Source organism: Electrona antarctica, assembly GCF_951216825.1.
Source record: "Electrona antarctica genome assembly, chromosome: 6".
In the NCBI taxonomy this organism is placed as follows: Eukaryota; Metazoa; Chordata; class Actinopteri; order Myctophiformes; family Myctophidae; genus Electrona; species Electrona antarctica.
Genome location: NC_136811.1, coordinates 14,360,853 through 14,381,324, shown reverse-complemented (window position 1 = coordinate 14,381,324; position 20,472 = coordinate 14,360,853). Strand labels below are relative to the sequence as shown.

Genomic DNA, 20,472 nt, shown 5'->3' with positions numbered 1-20,472 from the left:
CCCCATTACACCTCTCCTCTCTAGAAACCATACTCATTCAAAATACTGTACGTCTACGCTAGCATGACATGACCACCCATTCACTTAACCAGCTGTGTGCACTGGTCAATTACAATTTAGGCATTTAGCAGACGCTCTTAATCCAGAGCGATTTATATTAAGCTGGTCCATAACATATGATATGGTCGCCCGATTGTGAATCTTAACCACAGACTAATTAGAAGAAAACAAAATGGCAAAAATAAATTAAGCATTTTTCTTTGTAAGCAATCCCAGCAAGCACGGTCAGGACCTGGACGAATTAGTGACGTCTCGATTGGGGCCAGATCAAGTCAAACCAAGACTAGTCAGATCTAGCACAGAATATCACCTGATTTCAACCAACATAAATTCTGCCCACTAAGACAGATGTCCCTGGATGAATCAGAGAGAGTCTGATCGAGGCCAGATCAACTTAAATCATATCACAACTAGTCAGATCTGGCCCAGAATAAGCTATATTATTATTATTAACTGGTGAAGACGTCCCAGAAATGACGTAAAGATCATCCCCATATGGTCTGTGATCTGGCCTAGAACTGAACGTCCTGAAGGTCACTAGAGGACGTCATTATAACGTCATCATGACGTCATTTGGCTTGCTGGGATAGCCTGAGACCAATTTGTCCATTCACTCTTTTACAGCACAGAAACCCACTCGCACCGCACTCTGCAATCTCACCGAAGTTGAACGCCGCAAGACCCAGTCCAAAGAGGGCGTGGAACAAGTGGATGAGTGTGGCTGGCTGGTGAAACAAGAACCGCCGGTATACTAGGGCACATGGGTAACCTGCAGAAGAGACAGCAATGGAGAACGAGAGGGGAATAGAAAGACCAACAGATTGACAGTCAGACAATGCATACATATGGGCATATGAGGACAAAGGCAGACTCAAATAGAATGAATCACTTGTTGGAGAGGGGGGAGAGAGAGAGAGAGGGGGGAGAGAGAGAGACAAAAGCCAGACACAAGCAGACAGAGAGGAGAAAAAAAAACTTGTTATCTAAGCTCTGAGCACCAGCATTAAGCTATGAGAGACTTGTTCTTGCCACCTCATGGTGTGATCAACATTGACCTTGTGGTCTAACCACTCCAAGTCCCCCTGATAAAACCGTCACACGTATCAGTGTGCTACACAGTAGTACACACATACACTAACAACTTAAACCTGCTGCTCTGTAGGTACAGTATACGTGTATGTTACTGACAATAACAGGCGTCTGTATTTATTATGCGGAAACTTGTACATGATGTGACTAACTGCAGTCGTGACGTGCAGTTTGACCTGTACACTAGAGCTGTGTGCATAGTGCGCAAATTACTGTTAACACATTAAAGATTTAGGTAGTACTGCACAGACATGGACATGGGGAGAGAGGGAAATATGCAACCAAAGGCCACATATGTGGTTTCAACATAGGGATAGAATAGCTCCGTTCAGCATGCTGCTGCAGACACAAGCATGTGACTAAGCGGTAAGCAGTAAGCACTAGCAGGGAGGGAGAGAAAAGAAGCATGTCTGTCCATGTGTCAGAGCAAAGTTCACAGAGTCTACTTTCAGCACCACAACCCCCTTCCCCACACACAGTCACACAGTCACACACACAGACACACACACACACACACACACACCTTTGTGACCTGATATTAATAACACAGTACTATTTGCAAACACGTGTCAAAATCAAAGCAGACTCAGCTAGTTTTCATATGAGACCCAGTGATGATATGCATTATCAAAACCTCCATGAAATCACATTGTGTGTATGTGTATGTGTGTGTGTGTGTGTGTGTGTGTGTGGGCATTCTGGTCTGGTGGCAACTGTCCACTGATCGACCTTGCAGAGTGACGGGTCATTCATTCGCAGCTTTAAGAAAAAATCTTTAATATCTTTGGGACATTCTGAACCGAACCATGAGACTCGCTATGGTTCGTCAGTAACAGAACAGAGAACACCCCGATTCACTGCCTGTCTCTCGGTGTGTGTGTGTGTGTGTGTGTGTGTGTGTGTGTGTGTGTGTGTGTGTGTGTGTGTGTGTGTGTGGAGACAGACAGTGCACACACTGTCTCTTTACACTACTACTAGGTTTAGCTAAAGCGGAGGTTAGCAGTGAATGAGAGTTGCAGCAGCAGTAGACACTAGACAGCACAGCAGCACAGCAGACAGAGACCATAAAACAAAACCTGTGCCAGGGGATCGTTGCGGTTCTGATTTGATCGGACCACGGCGCGGTGCTGTCACGGTTTAACAGAAGCATCACTCACCGATCAGAACGGACAGAATGAGTCGCACTGCCGGTTCTGGGGAACCCAAAGACTCCGATAATTTCTCCATCAAGGGAGCCGCCATCTTTCGTGTGGGCGGAACTGGAAGTGGCTCCTAGCGGTGATTCAGCGGTGATGATGTGTGATCTACAAACTGACACACTTATATCTGCCCCCCCGCTGGGTTGAACCAACGTCCAGCCCCTCTCCTCCAGACCTCCACCCCAGTGCATACACCGTCGTACGACGATGTACAATTGGCCTTCTTCCTTATTAGGCTACCTCCTCTTTCTATGCGTTTTTGTTTGCTTGCTTTTTACAACCAAATAAAAACATGAAATGTTGAACTTGCAGCCTCTCTGTAAAATTCGTTCAACAGCTATCTAATAATCCTTGTCAAAAACTTTTATCCCAGAGTTAGAATATGACCACACCACTCACTCACTGGCACTGCAACATAATAAATGCATAAAGGAGAGGGTAGTAGTAGTGTGTAAACCTGGATAACCAGGTCAAATGTCGCCCTCCAGTGGCGAGATTGATATGTTACGTTTTATACTTCAGGCTTACAAAAATGTTGAATGCGCAGGCTTCTGAGGAACTCACGTTCGTGTGACAACTATCTGATAATCTTTGACATAAAATAAAAATAAGTATATAAATAAATATAATATAAACCTTTTAATCCAGACGTTGTGACCAGTTTAAAACAGGGTAGTATGACCGGTGAAATGTCTCCCTCCAGTGGCGGGATTAATAAGTGACATTTAAAGATTAGCTCCATGTGAATTGTGAAATGATTTGTTTATGCATTGTTATGTAAGTGTCTAACTGTCTGTCCAACCATGTGTACTAGACTGAGTGCTGGTGCAGGTTTAACATGTCCTTAATAAAATAAAAAATGTGTTAAACTGTAAGTGGTGGTGACCCTCTCCTCCAACTGGTAACTTCATACTGCATAGGCGATATAGGCCTACTTTTCGCATTTTCAACTGTTTTTATTATATTTTGACAGTTGCTTTGGCGTGTTTTCTCATGCCAGGCTCATTTGACTGTTAGTTGAGTACTGTACTACTGGTACTACTGGTAGTAGTAGTAGTCAATCCGGTCGTCGTGACTCGTGGCACAATTTAATTTAACAATAATGTTGCAACTTGCCTCTATGTCATAGATCCAATTTCCGTTAGAAAGCTAACGCCGCGCAAACTGTACCTACTTTCATGTAATCTTAATTTCTTAATTTCTTTCAACAACGTGAGGGGGCTTCTAATTATTAGAAACCTGCTAGAGAAATACTAAAAGAGTAAAATTCCTACGGGGCCAGTGACTCGGTGGCGGTCTAGACGTATCTCAGTACAGAGTAGACTGACGGTGCTGCATGATTCTTCAGTTTTTGGATAGTATGAAACTACACTCAAAGATAAAACATTAATAACTGGAGAAACACCATTCTGTTACATATACGAAAAAGATTATGTACTGTACTGATTATGTACTGGGAAACTATTTAAAAATACATTGTTAAACCGAAATGCATGCTGGGTATGGCAAATAGTACCGCTTCTCCTCCAATCGTAGTGCACCTTTGGACGAGGAGGAGGGGACAAAGTCGATCAGTAACCGTGTCTGTGGAAAGACTGGTTTTCATTCAGAATTAAAATGTGTGAAGTTTTTGCTCTGGTAAAGTACGCGTATGTTTTCTTTTAGCATGCCAACCATGCAAACACAGCCATAGAGAATATATGAACACAGCCCCTTGGAATAGAGAATTGTGTGATCCGGGTCTAGATTCCGTCTTCCGTATCCGGTAATTTGAAACCGTTTCCGTATCCACTCTAGAAGACCCCTAACCTGACTCCGCCAGATGGGGCAGCAGAGAGTACACTGGGTTCCCCCCTGAGCAGGAGGGGGGAACCCAGTGTACTCTCTGCTGCCCCATCTGGCGGAGTCAGGTTAGAAGACCCCCCAGTCCAGCAACCTGTTACGATTTTAAAATATTATTATTTGTAGTGCAAAATTGGTGAGTTTTGGAAAGATACCCCGCCACAGTGATTATTTTTTACAGAAGATGGCAATACAGACCAGAAAACTAAAGCTCAACATTTGCAACAGAGTAATAAATATAGCTGCAAGCAGCTATATCAAGCCCAAAAAGAAAAAATATATACGCAATATACACAATGTTGACAAGTAATAAATAAAAATCACACTTGTGTGGACCTTCGGACCTTCGTCAGTGCTATATGAGCACTGACGAAGGTCCTAGGACCGAAACGTTTGCTTTTTAATTGCACTTTGAGCATAGAGCACTTTATGAGCATGATCAAATAAAGAAAAAATACTTGTCTCAGTTTAAGGAGTTTTACTTCTGTTTTCTATACGGTGAGCATTTGCATTCCAATGGGTGATTGAGGGTCGTGATCTACGCGCAACGGCCAATCCGCTGCCCACACTAATAGTTCTCATGTGTTTGTCCTTTCTTTTTTCATGTTTTCAAATTGATTTGGCCAGGTGGCCGCCTGGCCTCGCCTTCGTGCCACATGTGACGAAAAGAGAGCTGAGCTAGAAGACAAAGCTCTCTGTCTACCAAGCAATTTTATATATGGTCATGAAGTGTGTGTCATGACCGAAAGAATAAGGTCGCATGCAGATACAAGCGGCCAAAATGATTTTTTAGGTGTCTGGCATCTCCCTTAGAGATAGGCTTCTTCGCCTGGAAAGGAGCCAGTTTAGGTGGTTTGGGCATCTGGTTAGAAGAATGCCTCCCGGGCGTCTCCCAAGGGAGGTCCTTGATGCACTGGGAGGAGACCCCAGGGCAGACCAAGGATGAGTTGGAAGGTATATATCTCCAATATCTGCTGGATCCCACAGGATTAAGTTACTATAATATTGAAATGGAAGTCTGGAGCTCTCTGCTGGAGCTATTAGCCCCCACGACCCGACTACGGATAAGCGGTTGAAGATGGATGGATGGATGGATGGATGGATGGATGGAAGGTCAGATGAGCTCCTTGGTTCATTTTTCATGACAGACAGACAGACAGACAGACAGATTAGACTTAAAACACGTCTCATTGACACCTTTGGAAAGATTATAGGCCATATGCACAACTCATGATATGCTATATTACGATGAATGCATTTAAACTTTTGCTATTCTTGCTATTCTTTCATTTTGTTTTATTGTTGCTACAGTGAGGACCCAATTCCAAAGAATTGTGCTCTATTTAAGAATACATTATAAATAAGAATAATGTAACAAATAGTCCTCATTTATAGAGTGATAGGCTACTGATATGCATGCTGACCTAAGACCTTAATGTAGCCTATAGCCGCTGCCTGGCTACATTGGAAAGTGCATTGATACACACTATATAATATTAATATACACACTAATACAATTGTGATTTTTAACACTTGAAATCAAATTGAACTTGAACTTATAAAGCCTAATTTTCCTCCATTTGAAGTAGCCTACAAGTGATGTCACAGTAGGCTACTTTGTGATTTAATTATTTGGACTTCTGGTTATTTTCAACCACACTCCCAGAGGGAATTATATTTGACAAGAAGTCTGTTGGGCGGAAACTGAAATATACTTAAGTGCAGTTGCTATTTATAACAAATTATGTGACATTATGAAACGACCCACGGAAACTTAGACATGATTAGGCTATATACCTAATATTAGGCTGGATCATAACTGTTGCAAATAGCTGAATATATCATATTTGAAGTAATCTAGCGAAATACATGCTGGTTTGCTGGATAATATATATATAGTATATAGTATTGGTGATGTATGCTCGGTCGTACGACGAAGTATAAATCGTGAGTGACAGTACTTTTTGCGGGCGTGTTATCGTAGCGCCAATAGACAGCGCTCAGAGGCGGGGTTAAGGGGTCCGGGGGAGATGATAAAACCACCGAGCTGCCGTCCCTCCTCTGCTCTCTCACTGACAGGCAACAGCCCGGAATCAACCGTTAGCACCGTTCTAAAAGGCTAAAGCAGCACAAGATCATCCACCAAACCGCAAACATGAGCAGGAAATTCTTTGTCGGTGGTAACTGGAAGATGAACGGCGACAAGGCGAGCCTCGGCGAGCTCATTAAGACCATGAACGGCGCAAAGGTGGACGCCAACGTCGGTACGTGAAACATTTGACATTCACACACCAGAGACACAACGTGATCGACCCACCGGCCTCTTTGATTGTGTAACTGCTGCTCTGTATCACGACAACAATAACGATGACACTTTGAATGGTCGTGCACGTATTTGCGTGTTAGTTTGGCGCTTTCGCCCCGAGCGGTGACGGGCTTGAATTAGAAAATGATAAATTATAGATCAAAGACTAGGATCAGGAGGATCATGGTGTACTTTTCATCAAGAGTCAAAAATTGCTCATACATGAATGAGAACATCAATCAACCACCATATGCTGCACATTGTTCTATCCGTGGTTATTACATTACCTCTTAACCTTACGTATCAATGTGTGCACGTTAACCCAAATCTTAGGAACCAACAATAGAAGACACTATTAACGTAATACAATGGATGAATGGGGAAGTCTCAAAGGGATTTTCAGCCAAGTGGGCGTGCGTTCCGATCTGCACGTAGGCCGTGCAGCGGCAGCCGGTAGAGAGTGCAGTGTGTGTGTGTGTGTGTGTGTGTGTGTGTGTGTGTGTGTGCGCGCGCGTGATACAGAGAAAACTGTGCACGTCCAGTCCTGTGATCTGGTCATTTTCCAATAGCCACTGGTCTGCACGACGCCGAATCATAAATTAATTTATTTTCTCTCTGTACAATAATGCCCATTAAGAAAGGGAAACAGCACAGGCCCATTTCCTTATCTACATTTCAAGTTGGCAAGTAGACGTCGTGTCGTGTTAAGATGCATCAGGCCTACATGTCTCGGCCTGATGCACCTGTAAATACCTCAATTTCATTCATGAGGACAGGGAATGATCAAGTATTGGACTTTGATCGTCTAGAAGTAGTAGGCTACCCGCCTCTACAAAACTGGAACAGTGTGTAGTTCAAGTGCTGCAGCAGTAGGATTTTCCCACAATTGTAATGTCAAAGTTCAGCTGTTTTCATTTCAGCCACAGTTTATTATCCTGTAGGTCGAGGATATTTAAAGTCTGCCTCCTTTGTTGACATTTTGAATGTAGACCCCCTCATCTTGGTTTGACCTCAGCAGAATGCAGCCACTCAGGCGACCTTTTGCAGGTTGAACTCCAGACCTTTTAAAAGCAGAGGGAGACGGTCTCCGGCCACGGATAAATGACCTTTACCAAGGCCATAGTGAGCCTCACGAAAGCTATACAGTTACCTTTTGAATGTCAATGTCCGGAGCGTGACTTTAATGTACCCTGGCTGAACTTTGTAGTAGGAGTTTAGTAATGTTGACTTGGGCAAAACCACACTTGATTAAATGTTAGCTTGGTACAGTGCAAATATGTGGTAATGGTATGTGAAACTCGTACATGTTATTCACAAAACAATCTTCAGTGTCAGCAAATTATTCAAAATATGAACACTGTCTCTAATGATAGTCAGTGACTATCATTCGAGAGTAGACCGTGTTCATATTTTGATGCAACCACTTCCTTAAGTGACTGTGTGTGGGTGGGTGCATCTGACCACGAAAACAGCATTGTTGTTTTTCACCACCTGTGCGCAACCTAACACATGCACATATTAACTGTATATATGGTGATACAGTACAGTAGAGGGTACAGTAGAGGGACCCCACACGGTAACTCTGTCATTTCTCAACCGTTTCGGACGCGGGGCGGCTCGCCGGAATCGGGCTGGCACCCTGGGTGCGTCTGGAACTCCCCCCCCCCCCCCCCTTCCATGGGGACCCCCACACAGTTGCACCACTTACTTCACACGGGTGTGATTTTTAATGTGCCACTGACTACTATTAGTGACATTGAGCTTCATGCAAATAAAGTTTTCCTGTGTTTTTTGTATCAGATTTAATGGGCCTACCTTTCAATGCGCAGTCAAAAGATCTATTTTCCTCTTTATGCCTTCAGAGGTCGTGTGCGGTGCCCCAACCATCTATCTGGACTTTGTCAGGTCCCATTTGGATGCAAAATTCGGGGTGGCTGCTCAGAACTGCTACAAAGTTGCCAAGGGTGCCTTCACTGGGGAGACCAGGTAGGGCCTTTGTCCTGTTCTAACAAATGTAATTATTTTATACATGTAGTGAAAATAGCCCATCTACAAACTCACAATGTGATGCATTGTGAGCTTGTAGATCTGCTATTTTTTTTTAATCTTTCGAAAAAAGTAGTTATTAAAACCATGAAAATACAACTCTTGCCATATCATAATATCCATAATCCCAGACGATATCTAGTCTCATATCACGATATATATATATATATATATATATTCCTGGCCCTACTAATAGTATTAGAGTTTTGTGTTTATGAATTCAATGGATTGTCTTTATGATATTGTGATTTCCTGTCCTCAGCCCTGCAATGATCAAGGACTGTGGAGTGCACTGGGTAATCCTGGGACACTCTGAGAGACGCCATGTCTTTGGAGAGAGTGATGAGGTAAGTCTGCAGACACAAAGTATACACAATGAAAGATATAGAAGGTCAACACCAGTACCAATAAAATGCAACATACCCGTCTACTCAGTTTGCTCATGTTATGTAAATTTGCAAAAGCGATACCTCTGTCTTACTTATCACTATCTTTAGTGATAGCATTGACAACTGAAACAATACATTATTATTGCACAAGCATGATGGCATAATCTAGCCTAGTATCGATGATGGTTTGAGTAAGACTCTTATGTTATCATGCCTCTAACATGCAGGGAAATGAAATCTTCAGGGAAATGAAATCTTAACACAATGTGTGTCTTGTATTTACTCCATACCACTATGTGACTGATAGCTCATCGGTCAGAAGGCCGCCCACGCTCTGGAGAACGGCCTCGGGGTCATCGCCTGCATCGGTGAGAAGCTGGACGAGAGAGAGGCTGGCATCACAGAGAAGGTGGTCTTCGCTCAGACAAAGTTCTTCGTAGGTATGTACGGACCACTCTTTGACAAACCCCATCATACAATCATTTGACATCACACCATAATTTCAGATTCCAGGGAATGTCATGTCACAGGTTGATGGTCCATGCCATGGGATCATGACTCATGGCTATTGTCTACATCCTGGGGGCAAAACATATTTATCTTGATCGTATTTTTCCAGACAATGTAAAGGACTGGAGCAAGGTTGTGCTGGCCTATGAACCGGTGTGGGCTATTGGCACTGGCAAGACCGCTTCCCCAGCGCAGGTAAAGTTTGATAAACATTTTAAATTGTATTGTTCAAACACGGATATACACCTTTTTAACAGGTTTAGGACTATCTCTCTTAATAAATGCAAACAATCTTAAAGAGCAGCTGTCCATTCACTTAAAATGACTGCTTGGATGATCCTACACCTTCACTCATCAATCTTCTGTCTGTCTCCTGTTCTGTTAGGCCCAGGAGGTTCATGCAAAGCTGAGGGAGTGGATGAAAACCAACGTGTCTGAAGCTGTGGCCAACTCTGTTAGGATCATCTATGGAGGTACATCCATTTGTCTGTTCATCTCAGAGATTTAAAAAAAAATCAATTAATTAGGTTGATTAGATGGACCTTTATTGATCTCATAAGGGAAATTCAGATTTTTCATAGTTTGTTTTTTGAGGGGCGCTATCCCCTCCTATGCACAGCTTTGTGTGGTAGCACGGAATGTGATGATTTGATTGGCTGATATATGATAAGAGTGCCCCTCACTTCACACAAGTATGATTTATTTTAGTTCTTTCTTTCCTCACACTTGCTTGTAGTAGTACAATTTACAATTTACAATTTAGACATTTAGCAGACGCTCTTAATCCAGAGCGATTTACGACTTACATTAAGCAAGCAAGTAATTTGTTGCTCTTTTCTTTCAAAAGTAACTATAATCACTGTCACCTGGTGTCTGTATTTTGGGTATGTCAATCTGTGGGTATGTCAATCTTTGGTACAAGCCCACAAGTGATGCAAGCTTGTTGATTGGCTGTTTCCCCCACGTGACACCATCATACAACAAAGTACAAAACAAGCCTTGAGTGGTCAAGGGCTATGACAGCATTTTATTCTCACTTCAGATCCTAAAACATAACTTTTTATTGTGATAACCTCATCTTCTATTTTTATCCCCATAGGTTCTGTGACCGGTGGCACATGCAAGGAGCTTGCAGGCCAGAAAGATATTGATGGCTTCCTTGTGGGCGGAGCAGCCCTCAAGCCAGAGATCATTGACATCATCAATGCCAAGCAATAAAAACCCCGGGAAGTTACGACCATGAAACCACATCCATATTTCAGCTCCATTCAGATGCTCGGGTTCATCGGCATCATCGATCCTTCAAACTCAGCACTTAGAACTGTTCCCCTTTCATCCTTTTTTATCCTTTTTTGTGTAATGATGTCATTTCCTGTGTTTCCTTTTTTTTTTAAGTATTTTGTTACAAAATAAAAAGGGACAGGTTGACATGCATTGTACTGCACTGAAAGAAGAAGAAAAAAAGTTGGTTCCACTAAAATGTGTGCAATGCAAACACCCACACACAAGTGCTCATGCTGCAAGGGGAATCTATACAGTAAATGTGCAGCTTGAGTTGGACAATACACCACAACCTATGCCTTTACTTGAAAACGTTGTGTGCATACAGTGTTGAAGCGCTTTCACGTGTCTTTTTAATATAGGTATCTCTGTGTGATTATGATGTTCACTGGCTTTTCCCCTTCCTGTAGTAAAAGTTTGTTATCCCCCTCTTTTTTGGCTTATTTTGCTGAGAAGGGGGTGTTCCATCACATGTCAATCATATTGTGTCATGGCCAACGGGTAGCTGGGCGGGAAGGCCGAAAAGAAAACATCGTAATAAACTGTTTAGAGATGGGTACACTGTCTTGTGTTTTGTCTTGTGTAACTGGTTGATTAATGTCTTACGCATGTGCTCTTACACTTCTTAACTGTTCTCATACAATCGCTACCACTTTCACCACCATCTATTTCCCCTTAAACCACCTTGAACATATTGTGCATGTTCATCGATATTGAACTTTCATTTTGTAATTGAAGTAAATGTCATGAGTCAAATTGGAGTCACTGCAACACCATAGATATGTAGACCTCAGACTGGCCACTTGAGATCCACATTAGAACTGCCATTCCCAAGTGGATCCTGAGATAAATGAACACAATGAGTTAATGTTATATTAATATACTATTTATATGGCACTGTACTAATATAACTTAGACATCTGCTTAGACCCTGGCCTATAATGTGAAACCTTTGAAGCTAAAAAAGAATTGTGGACAAACATAAAGCAATCTCAAAGATCGAATAACTCTTGTTATTACTAGCCACACAAGACGCAAAGGAAAGGAATATAATTATGCTATTGGGTGACATAAGGTTTACAGAGAGAGCTTGTTACAGGAATGAAGTCACGTTAAGACAATGCGGTGCAGGGCAGTGAAGGAATCTCACTGCTATATTTATCTGTTGGACTCAAACCACACAGCCAGATCCTGTGACACACAGCAGCCGAGGAACACGGTGCCACGGGAATACTCTACTGTAGCTATGTCCATTAAGCACTCATACTGGCACTACTGTCAGTCAGACCGTGTACATGTCTGAGTGGCTAGTATAACAGAGCTCAAAGATGGCATTAATGAACGTTAATGGTCACAGAACTAGAACATAATAGAATGGTATTGACTTTCAGAGGTATTTGTGTGGGTCTGCAGCATCTGTGTTACCGGTAATTCGATTGTGTGTGTCTGTGTGTTTGTAGAGGTCAAGAGAGGGAGAAGAGAGGAGTGTGAACATCATCTGAGTGCAAGAGTTGTATCATTACTCCAGGTTCATACGTCTTAGGTCTATGAAGTGGTACTGTGGGTGTACAGTGTCAGTGTGTCTATTATACTGACAGAAAGAGACAGGATTCTCTCAGATGCACCTGAACCTGCAGGTATTCTTTCACCAGTGTTTGGTAGAACTCTGAGGGCTGATACACATACTGTTGCTGTACATATTCACTGCCTGGAGACACTAACTGGGGATACAGTACACATCCTGGCATCTGGTAGATTCATCTGGTTTCCAGGCTCGGAGATTCAGACCTGCTGCCATTATCATCTGTACTGTAGCATACATAAGACTAAAGTGTGCCCTTCAGTCATTAGACATGCAGTATATTCTCAGACACCCATAACCCATTGGATTGCGGTGACCTTAGTCACCACAATCCATGTGTGTTTTTGAGGGGCGCTAGCCCCTCCTATATTCAGCTATAGAGTTTTGTCCTAACACAAACATTAAATGCCATTGACAATGAATGGAGAATTTACGTCATATGTGTCTGAGCAAATGGGGATTACATTTCCATTGACAATGAATGGATGATGTGCGATGATAAGAGCGCCCCTCACTTCACACAGGTGTGATTTTTCATGTCTGGATGGTAATCTGTTCATTGTTAAGTAAAGGGGTGGCACAAATTTTATACTGCAGAATATGTTTTTATGATGGTAGAAGATCATTCTAACCAAAGATCAGTCCACACCAATGATTCACAAAGCAGTAACGCACAACTAGTTACAACTTGCAACCAGTAACTCATTGGTGTGGACGACTGGGCTTATAGATGACATTTTATGAAAGCTTTTCCATTATGACATCTGAATTTCCCCTCAGTGATCTATGAAGTCAGTCTAATCTAATCTTCTGAATTGGAAAGGTCCCAGAACACCATAAACCTGATATGTTTGCCACCAGTGGTGGAAGAAGTAGCCTACTCACATTTTGTACTTAAGTAAAAGTAGAAATACCACAATGTAGAAATACTGTTAGGCCCGACTCACACCTTTCGATCTAGCATACAACATTGATGCATGCTAGATGCATGAGACTTATTGACTGATGCAAGCTCACAATGCATTTCCAATGGGAGTCACATGGTTTGACACAACATTTGTGTTGTACGGCTTTCGGCTGTGTTTCGACTGCCCCCCACCCCCTCATACAACACAAATGTTGTGTCAAACCATGTGACTCCCATTGGAAATGCATTGTGAGCTTGCATCAGTCAATAAGTCTCATGCATCTAGCATGCATCAATTTGTTGCGAAGGTGTGAGTCAGGCCTTACAAGTAAAAGTACACACGTATTGGCATCAAAATGTACTCAAGTACTAAAAGTACTTGTGCTTTTAGTACTTGAGTACATTTTGCACAATGTCGGTTACCTCAAAATGTTTGATATTTTTCTGCTTGATATTTTATGTGTGTCACTGTCCCTGTGTATGTGTGTGTGTGTGTGTGTGTGTGTGTGTGTGTGTGTGTGTGTGTGTGTGTGTGTGTGTGTTAAAATTTGTATTGTAGACAGTGACAATTTGTAGTCCTTCTCCCCAGAACTCTCACGAGTGAAATGAAATGAAATGAAATGAAATGAAATGAAATGAAATGAAATGAAATCTATATTTACCCAGGGTATCTGGGCTAAGCTCAAGAACTTGTTTCCAGCCAGGCCCTGCTCATAGAACACATTTCATCGTAGTGGTTGATGCCTTGTTCAAGGGCATTTCAGCGGTGGTAATTTTAACGTGTCGGACGGCTGATTCGAACTGGGAACCTTCCGGTATCTAGACCGCGCCGCTATCCGTTCGGCCACCGCTGCCACAAGTCACAATGCTTTTATTCCACTCCACCCCACTACGCGGCGATAGTGCCACACTTGCATGGCATTCTCGTGTCAGTGTTTACAAGCGAAGCGTGACGCGTCCACCGGAGTGGCAAGAATAAATCACGGTGCTCAACCGAAAGCTAACGAATTCACCTCAGAAAACACCTAAAATGCTGTCGCTGAAAGTGTTTCTCACCGACAGGTTGACGGCGGCGGCCGAGGAGATATTCGGAGCGGTTGAAAAGACGATAGAGGAATACAAGGAAGACGTCTTGCGCTCAAAAGATCTAGAAATCAATCGTCTGCGGCTGCAGCTGAAGCTGCTCAAGTCAGGTCAGTTTGAATGATTTCTGCGATCTCCAGATCAAAGCCGCGATCAAAAGATCATCTACGTGAACAGCGTAGCGCCAGCTTAATTCTACGTGCATTACCTCTAAAAACGTGTATTTTATTGTCCATAGCCCCTCGGTCGGAGAGATATGGAACCCAACAGCAGCAGCAGCACCACCACCACCACCACAGCAGCAACCCCCCTCCTCCTCCTCAACAACAACAGCACCACCATCCATCAATCCCCCCTGCTGTTCCCGCAGCAGGAGAGGCCCCCTGTCCGGAGCCACCACCACAACACCACTGCAATCAGGAGGAGGAGGAGGAGGACGGCAACACCAGCAGCATGGACGAGGAGCACCCGGAACCCTCGCAGGTCACTGTTGATTTCGTTGACTGATACTATGACAACAAAAATGTTCGTCTACTACCTTTTTTCACTGGCGAAAATTAAATGAAAACTAAGCTATGATGACTAAAACTAAAGACTAAATATATTGACAATTTCGTCAACTAATAAAAACTAGATGTTAAGGGACTAGTGGGGAGCATAGGCCTACCTATTTACACGCACCTCAACAGTGGGTGCAGGGCCAATAAGGCAATCATGGAAGGAGGTAGGGCCCGCACACCATTCTTTAGGTAAAGGCAGAGCCATAGAGTTCACTTCATGGGGCCAGTCCAATGACGGCTCTCCTACATAGACTTCTATTGAGAATGGGGACAACAAATAGGGACAAGTCCTGGACCGGGAGTAGGCAGAAATGCATTGGACCCAGGGACCAGCCCAGCTTCAAAGATCTTAAATACCTTTTATTTTAGATTGTTTTTTAGTAATAGTACAGCATAAACATTACAGAGACTTTAGTTGTCACTGTACAATACTTTAAAACAGTTTGCATGTTGCACACATGCCTAAAATTGCTCTTATTTGCGCCGCCCTCGTTGAAAACAATGTATTTCAAAAACTCCAGCTTGTCCCAGTTCAGGCAGCATGGACAACGCTCGAGCGCTCGGTTTCAGCCCCCGCAATATCGTAACTCTTCTATTAGATGGCTCTAAAGGAATAGAGAGTATGCACATGCATGATTTTCCCATAAGGACACGCCCCCTCATTTGGACTGTGGCAAAACATTGAGCAGCATGGAGTGTTGGAGTTTGCGCTCATTGGAAATCACTCAACCGTCCTGTGTACCACCTGTTTCTAAAAGTCACATATTATTATTATGTTATTGAAAACAAGCACTTACAAACTCTGACACAAAAATAATCAAATGCAGGGCATTTCTTGACAGAAAGTAGCTCATAACGTTTCTATGGTGGATTTTTATGAAACAAAAACTTTGCAGATAGAAAGAGGATAATTCAAGCTTTTCGTACAGCTGCAATTTAAGGGCATTAAGGCCCGCCAAAATACATTTGAGCAGACTAAAAATCTTATGATATTTAGTCAACTAAAACTAGACTTAACACTAAAACATTCCAGGTGACTAAAATGTGACTTAAAAAACTAAATTAAAACTATTCAAGAGACTATGACTAAAACTAAAAATCCAAATGTTGCTGTTGCAGATCAAGAAGGAGCACCACAAGGACCAGCAGCAGCAGTCCTCCAGACACTTCTGGCTGAGCCAGGACGACGAGCAGCTGGACGGACTGGAGTCGGACATCAAGGAGTTCATCTCGCCCACCACCGGGCTTAAGGGCGGCAGTCTGCAGGACTCGGGCGTGCTGCCGTTCCACGCGTACCCGTCCAACAGCAGCGGCGACGAGAACAAGGAGAAGCCCTACTGCTGCTCCGTGTGCGAGAAGCGCTTCGGGAACTGCTCGCACCTGGCGGCGCACATCAGGACTCACACGGGCGAGCGGCCGTACAGGTGCGACATCTGCCGGAAGACCTTCATCACCACCAGCGCGCTCAACAGACACCAGACCATCCACACGGAGGGGAAGCAGTTCATATGCAACTACTGTGGCAAGTCCTTCAAGTGGATGGAGTCGCTCGGCAGGCACATCAGAAGTGTGCACAAGAGAGAGACTAATATGCCTATATGTTGATTCTGCACTGTACATTGTTGTATTTAGATTGTTCTATAAATAGGCTGTGATTGTGCTTTGTTTCCCATGGGTGTTTTTTTGTTTTTTTTATGCCGAATATTGAAACTAAATCTCAGTAAAAGGGGATTGGGCATTGGGATGTCTGTCTTTCATACTTTTATTTTAACGTTAAATGTGAATAATGTCAGTTAATGTGCATGCATACTGATGTAGGCTATAGACCTAAAAACTTTATGTAGAAAAAGATATAACGGTTGCTGCCATCATGATATGAAAGTAATGCAATCATATTCTATAAAGATTTTATACATCCAGGTTATTGTAACTTTATTCTTACAAAATAAAACAAGATTCACTGTGTTTGTTTTTTCTAATGTTTAGTTCATTCAACAGTTAGCCTGCAAGGTTTAATTTCTGCAGTGTGGAACAAATATATAAGCGCAGTTCCAGTCCACTCCAGCAGGTGGTAGTAACGGGTACCATGGTGAGTCATTCATGTTTCTGCATAAAATAACTTGTTGTTTGCAACCGACCTATACGGTTTTATGTTATATGATTTCTGTTTTGTGTTTAATCAAATGAGGCATTCCCTGTACAACATACATTTGAGCCAAATTACCCAATTTCTATTTTATTTTACAGTATCTATTTAGGCCTACATTTCTGCATAATTATGCTGATGGTGTGATTGCAAACTAAACACTGGCACACTCCTACGATTTCAAAAGTCTTCTCAAATGTGGAAAGGGGTCTAGAGCCAAACCCCCATGAGTCACCCTGCAAAGTATTCCATCCTCTTAAAACCACAATGATTAGTGGATTCCCAAGGGTAAACCTAATAGCATCTTTATCCTGGGTTAGGGACAGTGTTATGGTATGGTACCTGCAGGTGTAACATAGGCTACACCTACTGTACCATAAGTTTCCCAGAGGGTCTTCTTCAATTATTTTACTTGCAAAACAGTGTATTAGAATAGCATAGAACTCCCAAATGATAATTGGTAGGATTGACAAGACAGCCATTGGCTGGTGGAGTTTCTCTCCTCTGCATGGCAACACACAGTACACACACACACACACACACAGTTGCCATTAATTCATTGGTCACACATAGATGGATCGAGACCTCACAGTGATTCTAAAATACATGTTGCAACAGCAATAAAAAATACCATAATAAAAATGTGCTTTACAAAATGATAATATAATAAATAAGTGATTGAGTATAGAGACAATACATTTTGCAACATTTCACTATTTGTACCTGTATGAGTACAAATAAGCCCCTTTTTAATTCTTTACACTCAGGCTGTTACAAATGAAAGGGTTTCCCAATTAACCTAATGGCAGCACCCAGCTAATTGCTGGAAGATTAATCTTATTAATGAGGAACACACAGTGACTAATGAAGCGCTTGGTAACAAAAGGAGATACGCAGTCTGACACTGACAAAGGGAGGTCTACAGGGTAATAAAATAAGTTAATACACTGGAATCAGAGTGGTTTTTACCATTAGCGTCTGTCTGCTGCTGTGTCCCCCTGGGTGTTAACTCCTGGGATGTGGCCCCACGACATGTCGCTGTACTCTAGCTGTGTTGATTTTGGCAGCAAATTTTGATTTTAGTTTTAGTCTCTTGAATAGTTTTCATTTAGTTTTAGTCACATTTTAGTCACCTGGAATGTTTTAGTGTTAGTCTAGATTTAGTCGACTAAATCTGCAGTTGATTCAGTCGACTAAAATGTATTTTTGCGGGCCTTGATGCAGCCGTAATGGCTGCGATGCGTTGTGAGCTTGTAGATCGGCTATTTTCAGCATGCAACCAAGTGTAAAATGACTCATACTGGATCTCTTGTCCACTATAGTCCCTTCCTAACATTTTAGTCTAGTTTTTATTTGTTGACGAAATTGTCAGTGTCAGTATTGTCAGTATTTTGTCTTAGTTTTAGTCATCGTAGCTTAGTTTTCATTTAGTTTCTATTCCAAGATTTGGTCAGTGAAAAAAGGTAGTTGACGAACATTTTTCGTCATAGTTTTAGTCGACGAAATCAACACTGTACTCAAGCTGTCTCTCATGGTTGTTTCTTCCTGAGGTGTGGATGTGCAGGCATGTTTTTAATACATAACGTATGTGTCAAAAGCGTGTGTGCGTTAGGGGTGAAACAAATAAGAAAAATATTGATATAATACAAATATAATAATATAATATAATAAAAGCAAAGTAACTTGGAATATCGCAATATCGAATCGCAATATAATTAAGAATCACAATCTAAATCGAATCGGCACCCCAGGTATCGATATCGTATCAAATCGGGAGATAAGTGAATCGTTCCACCCGTAGTGTGTGTGTGTGTGTGTGTGTGTGTGTGAGAGAGATTAAGGGATGCAACATTTAGCATGATTTGGAAGTTATATATTGATGATCTTGTATGACCTGTCTTCTCTTTATTTTAAAGATATTTTGGGGGCTTTTCTATCTTTATTGATATGACATAGTGGAGAGACAGGACACAGGGAGAGAGAGACTGTGAATGACATGCAGTAAAGGTTGTCGGGATCAGGACTCGAACCCGCAGCACACTGTCAGACATGCTCCTACAGTATGTGGTATGCACCTGGACCACTAGGCCAGCCCCTGTCTTCTCTTGACTATTAACTGACTTGGAGATTTCTGGACAATGTGGAATTGTCCCTTACTAAGACTTTAAATGTCTAATTTATGCTTCACTGTACTCCTGATGTGGCAAGACTCCACCTATCTGTGATGTGACGAAGGTACAAATAAACAAACAAACAAACAAATAAACAAACAAATGATTAAATAATAATAAACTGAATTATTCTACCTGTGGAATTGATTGTGGGATTTTGTCCCTGCACATACAGTAATAATAATGGTTATTAATTATACTAAGGCTGTAGTTAACTAATGCCTTATGCTGTTGTTCCTGAGAATAACATTTTACTACCATATCAACAAGGCATTATTGGAACTTGTCTAATTGAGGCATACAAAACCTCTAGTCTTGCTGATAGTAGAATATAGTAGGCAGTACTGGATCCGAGTCCTAGAAATAAAAATGTTGCCTACACATCCTTCATACTTCTGACATTGTCCTCATTCACCCCGGCAAAGGACTGATGGAGTTCTAAGAATATCTCCCAGATGTGATGACACTAGAGGGCAGAATCTGATTCGTCCCAGCCTGAACATACTTTACATTATGTCGACACACTTATTCAAGGTGACTTTTCATCGCCACACAACCTACATACCACCACTGGAACTCAAACCACATCCAGTAGCTTCACCATGCATTCAGTATATGTCTCAAATCCACTGTCGGCATCTTAAATCTAATCTCTGATGACTCTTGCTTGTTGTCAGAGGTTCATCAGCATGACGATGGTTTTAATTGAATTAAGAAGACAGTAGACACATGGGTCGTCTGCTAACAGGTGTGTATGCCACTTCATTAGCTTAACAGGACATGGAACAACAAGATATGATCAGCAGGTATTAAGACAATGCCTGCAAACAGCTACCAGACTGGCATTTCCCTTTAAAGTAGTGTATAAGCGGCCTTGAACCTGTATGCTTGTGCTACTAGGAATTTTGACCGCTTCACCAGATACTACACAAGGAACACAGAACACCAAGCAGGCAGCAGGTAATATGATCATGAATTATTTAACTTTGTGCTACTTCTACATTCAGACTTAACACTGTCCGTAATATGCAAGTTTATACCTTAGGCACAGACAAAGCAGTCCTTAATCTGTATGCCTAAAGTAATTCTGTAAAATGAAGGTCACATTCTCTTGATAGCAGTCCAGCTGGTGCTAGAGAAAGAAGGGGTGGTGTATTGGTCGCAGTCAGAACACACACATACATGAGCCGTTAACAGCCCCACTAAATCACATTCCCTCAGCTCCTCCTTTTCATTCCCCTCTCTATAGTTTTACAGTGCGGTATGGAATGCTCGCTCTACGGGGCGACTGGTGTGCAGTGG

At 42.3% G+C, this 20,472-nt stretch overlaps 3 protein-coding genes across 5 annotated transcripts in view; 2 read left to right on the top strand and 1 right to left on the bottom strand.

The window, feature by feature from the left end:
• The window catches only part of lpcat3 (lysophosphatidylcholine acyltransferase 3), a 35,436-nt gene extending 33,003 nt beyond the window's left edge, over positions 1-2,433 (bottom strand). Inside the window, exons 1-2 of one of the 3 annotated variants that reach the window (XM_079503562.1) lie at positions 2,307-2,433; positions 704-829 (exon numbers count right to left, since the gene is read on the bottom strand). In XM_079503562.1, coding sequence (XP_079359688.1) covers positions 704-829; positions 2,307-2,391 — 211 coding nt within the window. In that variant the 5' untranslated portion in view covers positions 2,392-2,433. The remainder of the gene's footprint in view (positions 1-703; positions 830-2,306) is intronic. The other 2 variants (XM_079503563.1, XM_079503564.1) reach the window with 2 other exon arrangements.
• A 3,808-nt stretch (positions 2,434-6,241) lies between these two features.
• Positions 6,242-11,280, top strand: tpi1b (triosephosphate isomerase 1b). Its single transcript, XM_079504192.1, has 7 exons — positions 6,242-6,454; positions 8,358-8,481; positions 8,804-8,888; positions 9,238-9,370; positions 9,550-9,635; positions 9,826-9,913; positions 10,540-11,280. The coding sequence occupies exons 1-7, from the start codon at positions 6,346-6,348 to the stop codon at positions 10,656-10,658; spliced, it is 744 nt and encodes a 247-aa protein (XP_079360318.1). The 5' UTR covers positions 6,242-6,345; the 3' UTR covers positions 10,659-11,280.
• Positions 11,281-14,117: 2,837 nt separating this feature from the next.
• LOC306925264 (uncharacterized protein) lies at positions 14,118-16,818 on the top strand. The gene is made up of 3 exons (XM_079503992.1): positions 14,118-14,403; positions 14,532-14,776; positions 15,973-16,818. The coding sequence occupies exons 1-3, from the start codon at positions 14,241-14,243 to the stop codon at positions 16,456-16,458; spliced, it is 894 nt and encodes a 297-aa protein (XP_079360118.1). The 5' UTR covers positions 14,118-14,240; the 3' UTR covers positions 16,459-16,818.
• The last annotated feature ends 3,654 nt before the right edge of the window (positions 16,819-20,472 follow it).

Excerpts from the sequence above, each read along its gene's own strand:
- LOC306925264 (XM_079503992.1), top strand. The coding sequence starts at position 14,241 with ATGCTGTCGCTGAAAGTGTTTCTCACCGACAGGTTGACGGCGGCGGCC. Across the intron at positions 14,404-14,531 it reads GCTGAAGCTGCTCAAGTCAG|CCCCTCGGTCGGAGAGATAT; the intron begins GTCAGTTTGAAT and ends TATTGTCCATAG. Across the intron at positions 14,777-15,972 it reads AGCACCCGGAACCCTCGCAG|ATCAAGAAGGAGCACCACAA; the intron begins GTCACTGTTGAT and ends TTGCTGTTGCAG.
- tpi1b (XM_079504192.1), top strand. The coding sequence starts at position 6,346 with ATGAGCAGGAAATTCTTTGTCGGTGGTAACTGGAAGATGAACGGCGAC. Across the intron at positions 9,636-9,825 it reads AGACCGCTTCCCCAGCGCAG|GCCCAGGAGGTTCATGCAAA; the intron begins GTAAAGTTTGAT and ends CTGTTCTGTTAG. Across the intron at positions 9,914-10,539 it reads TGTTAGGATCATCTATGGAG|GTTCTGTGACCGGTGGCACA; the intron begins GTACATCCATTT and ends TTATCCCCATAG.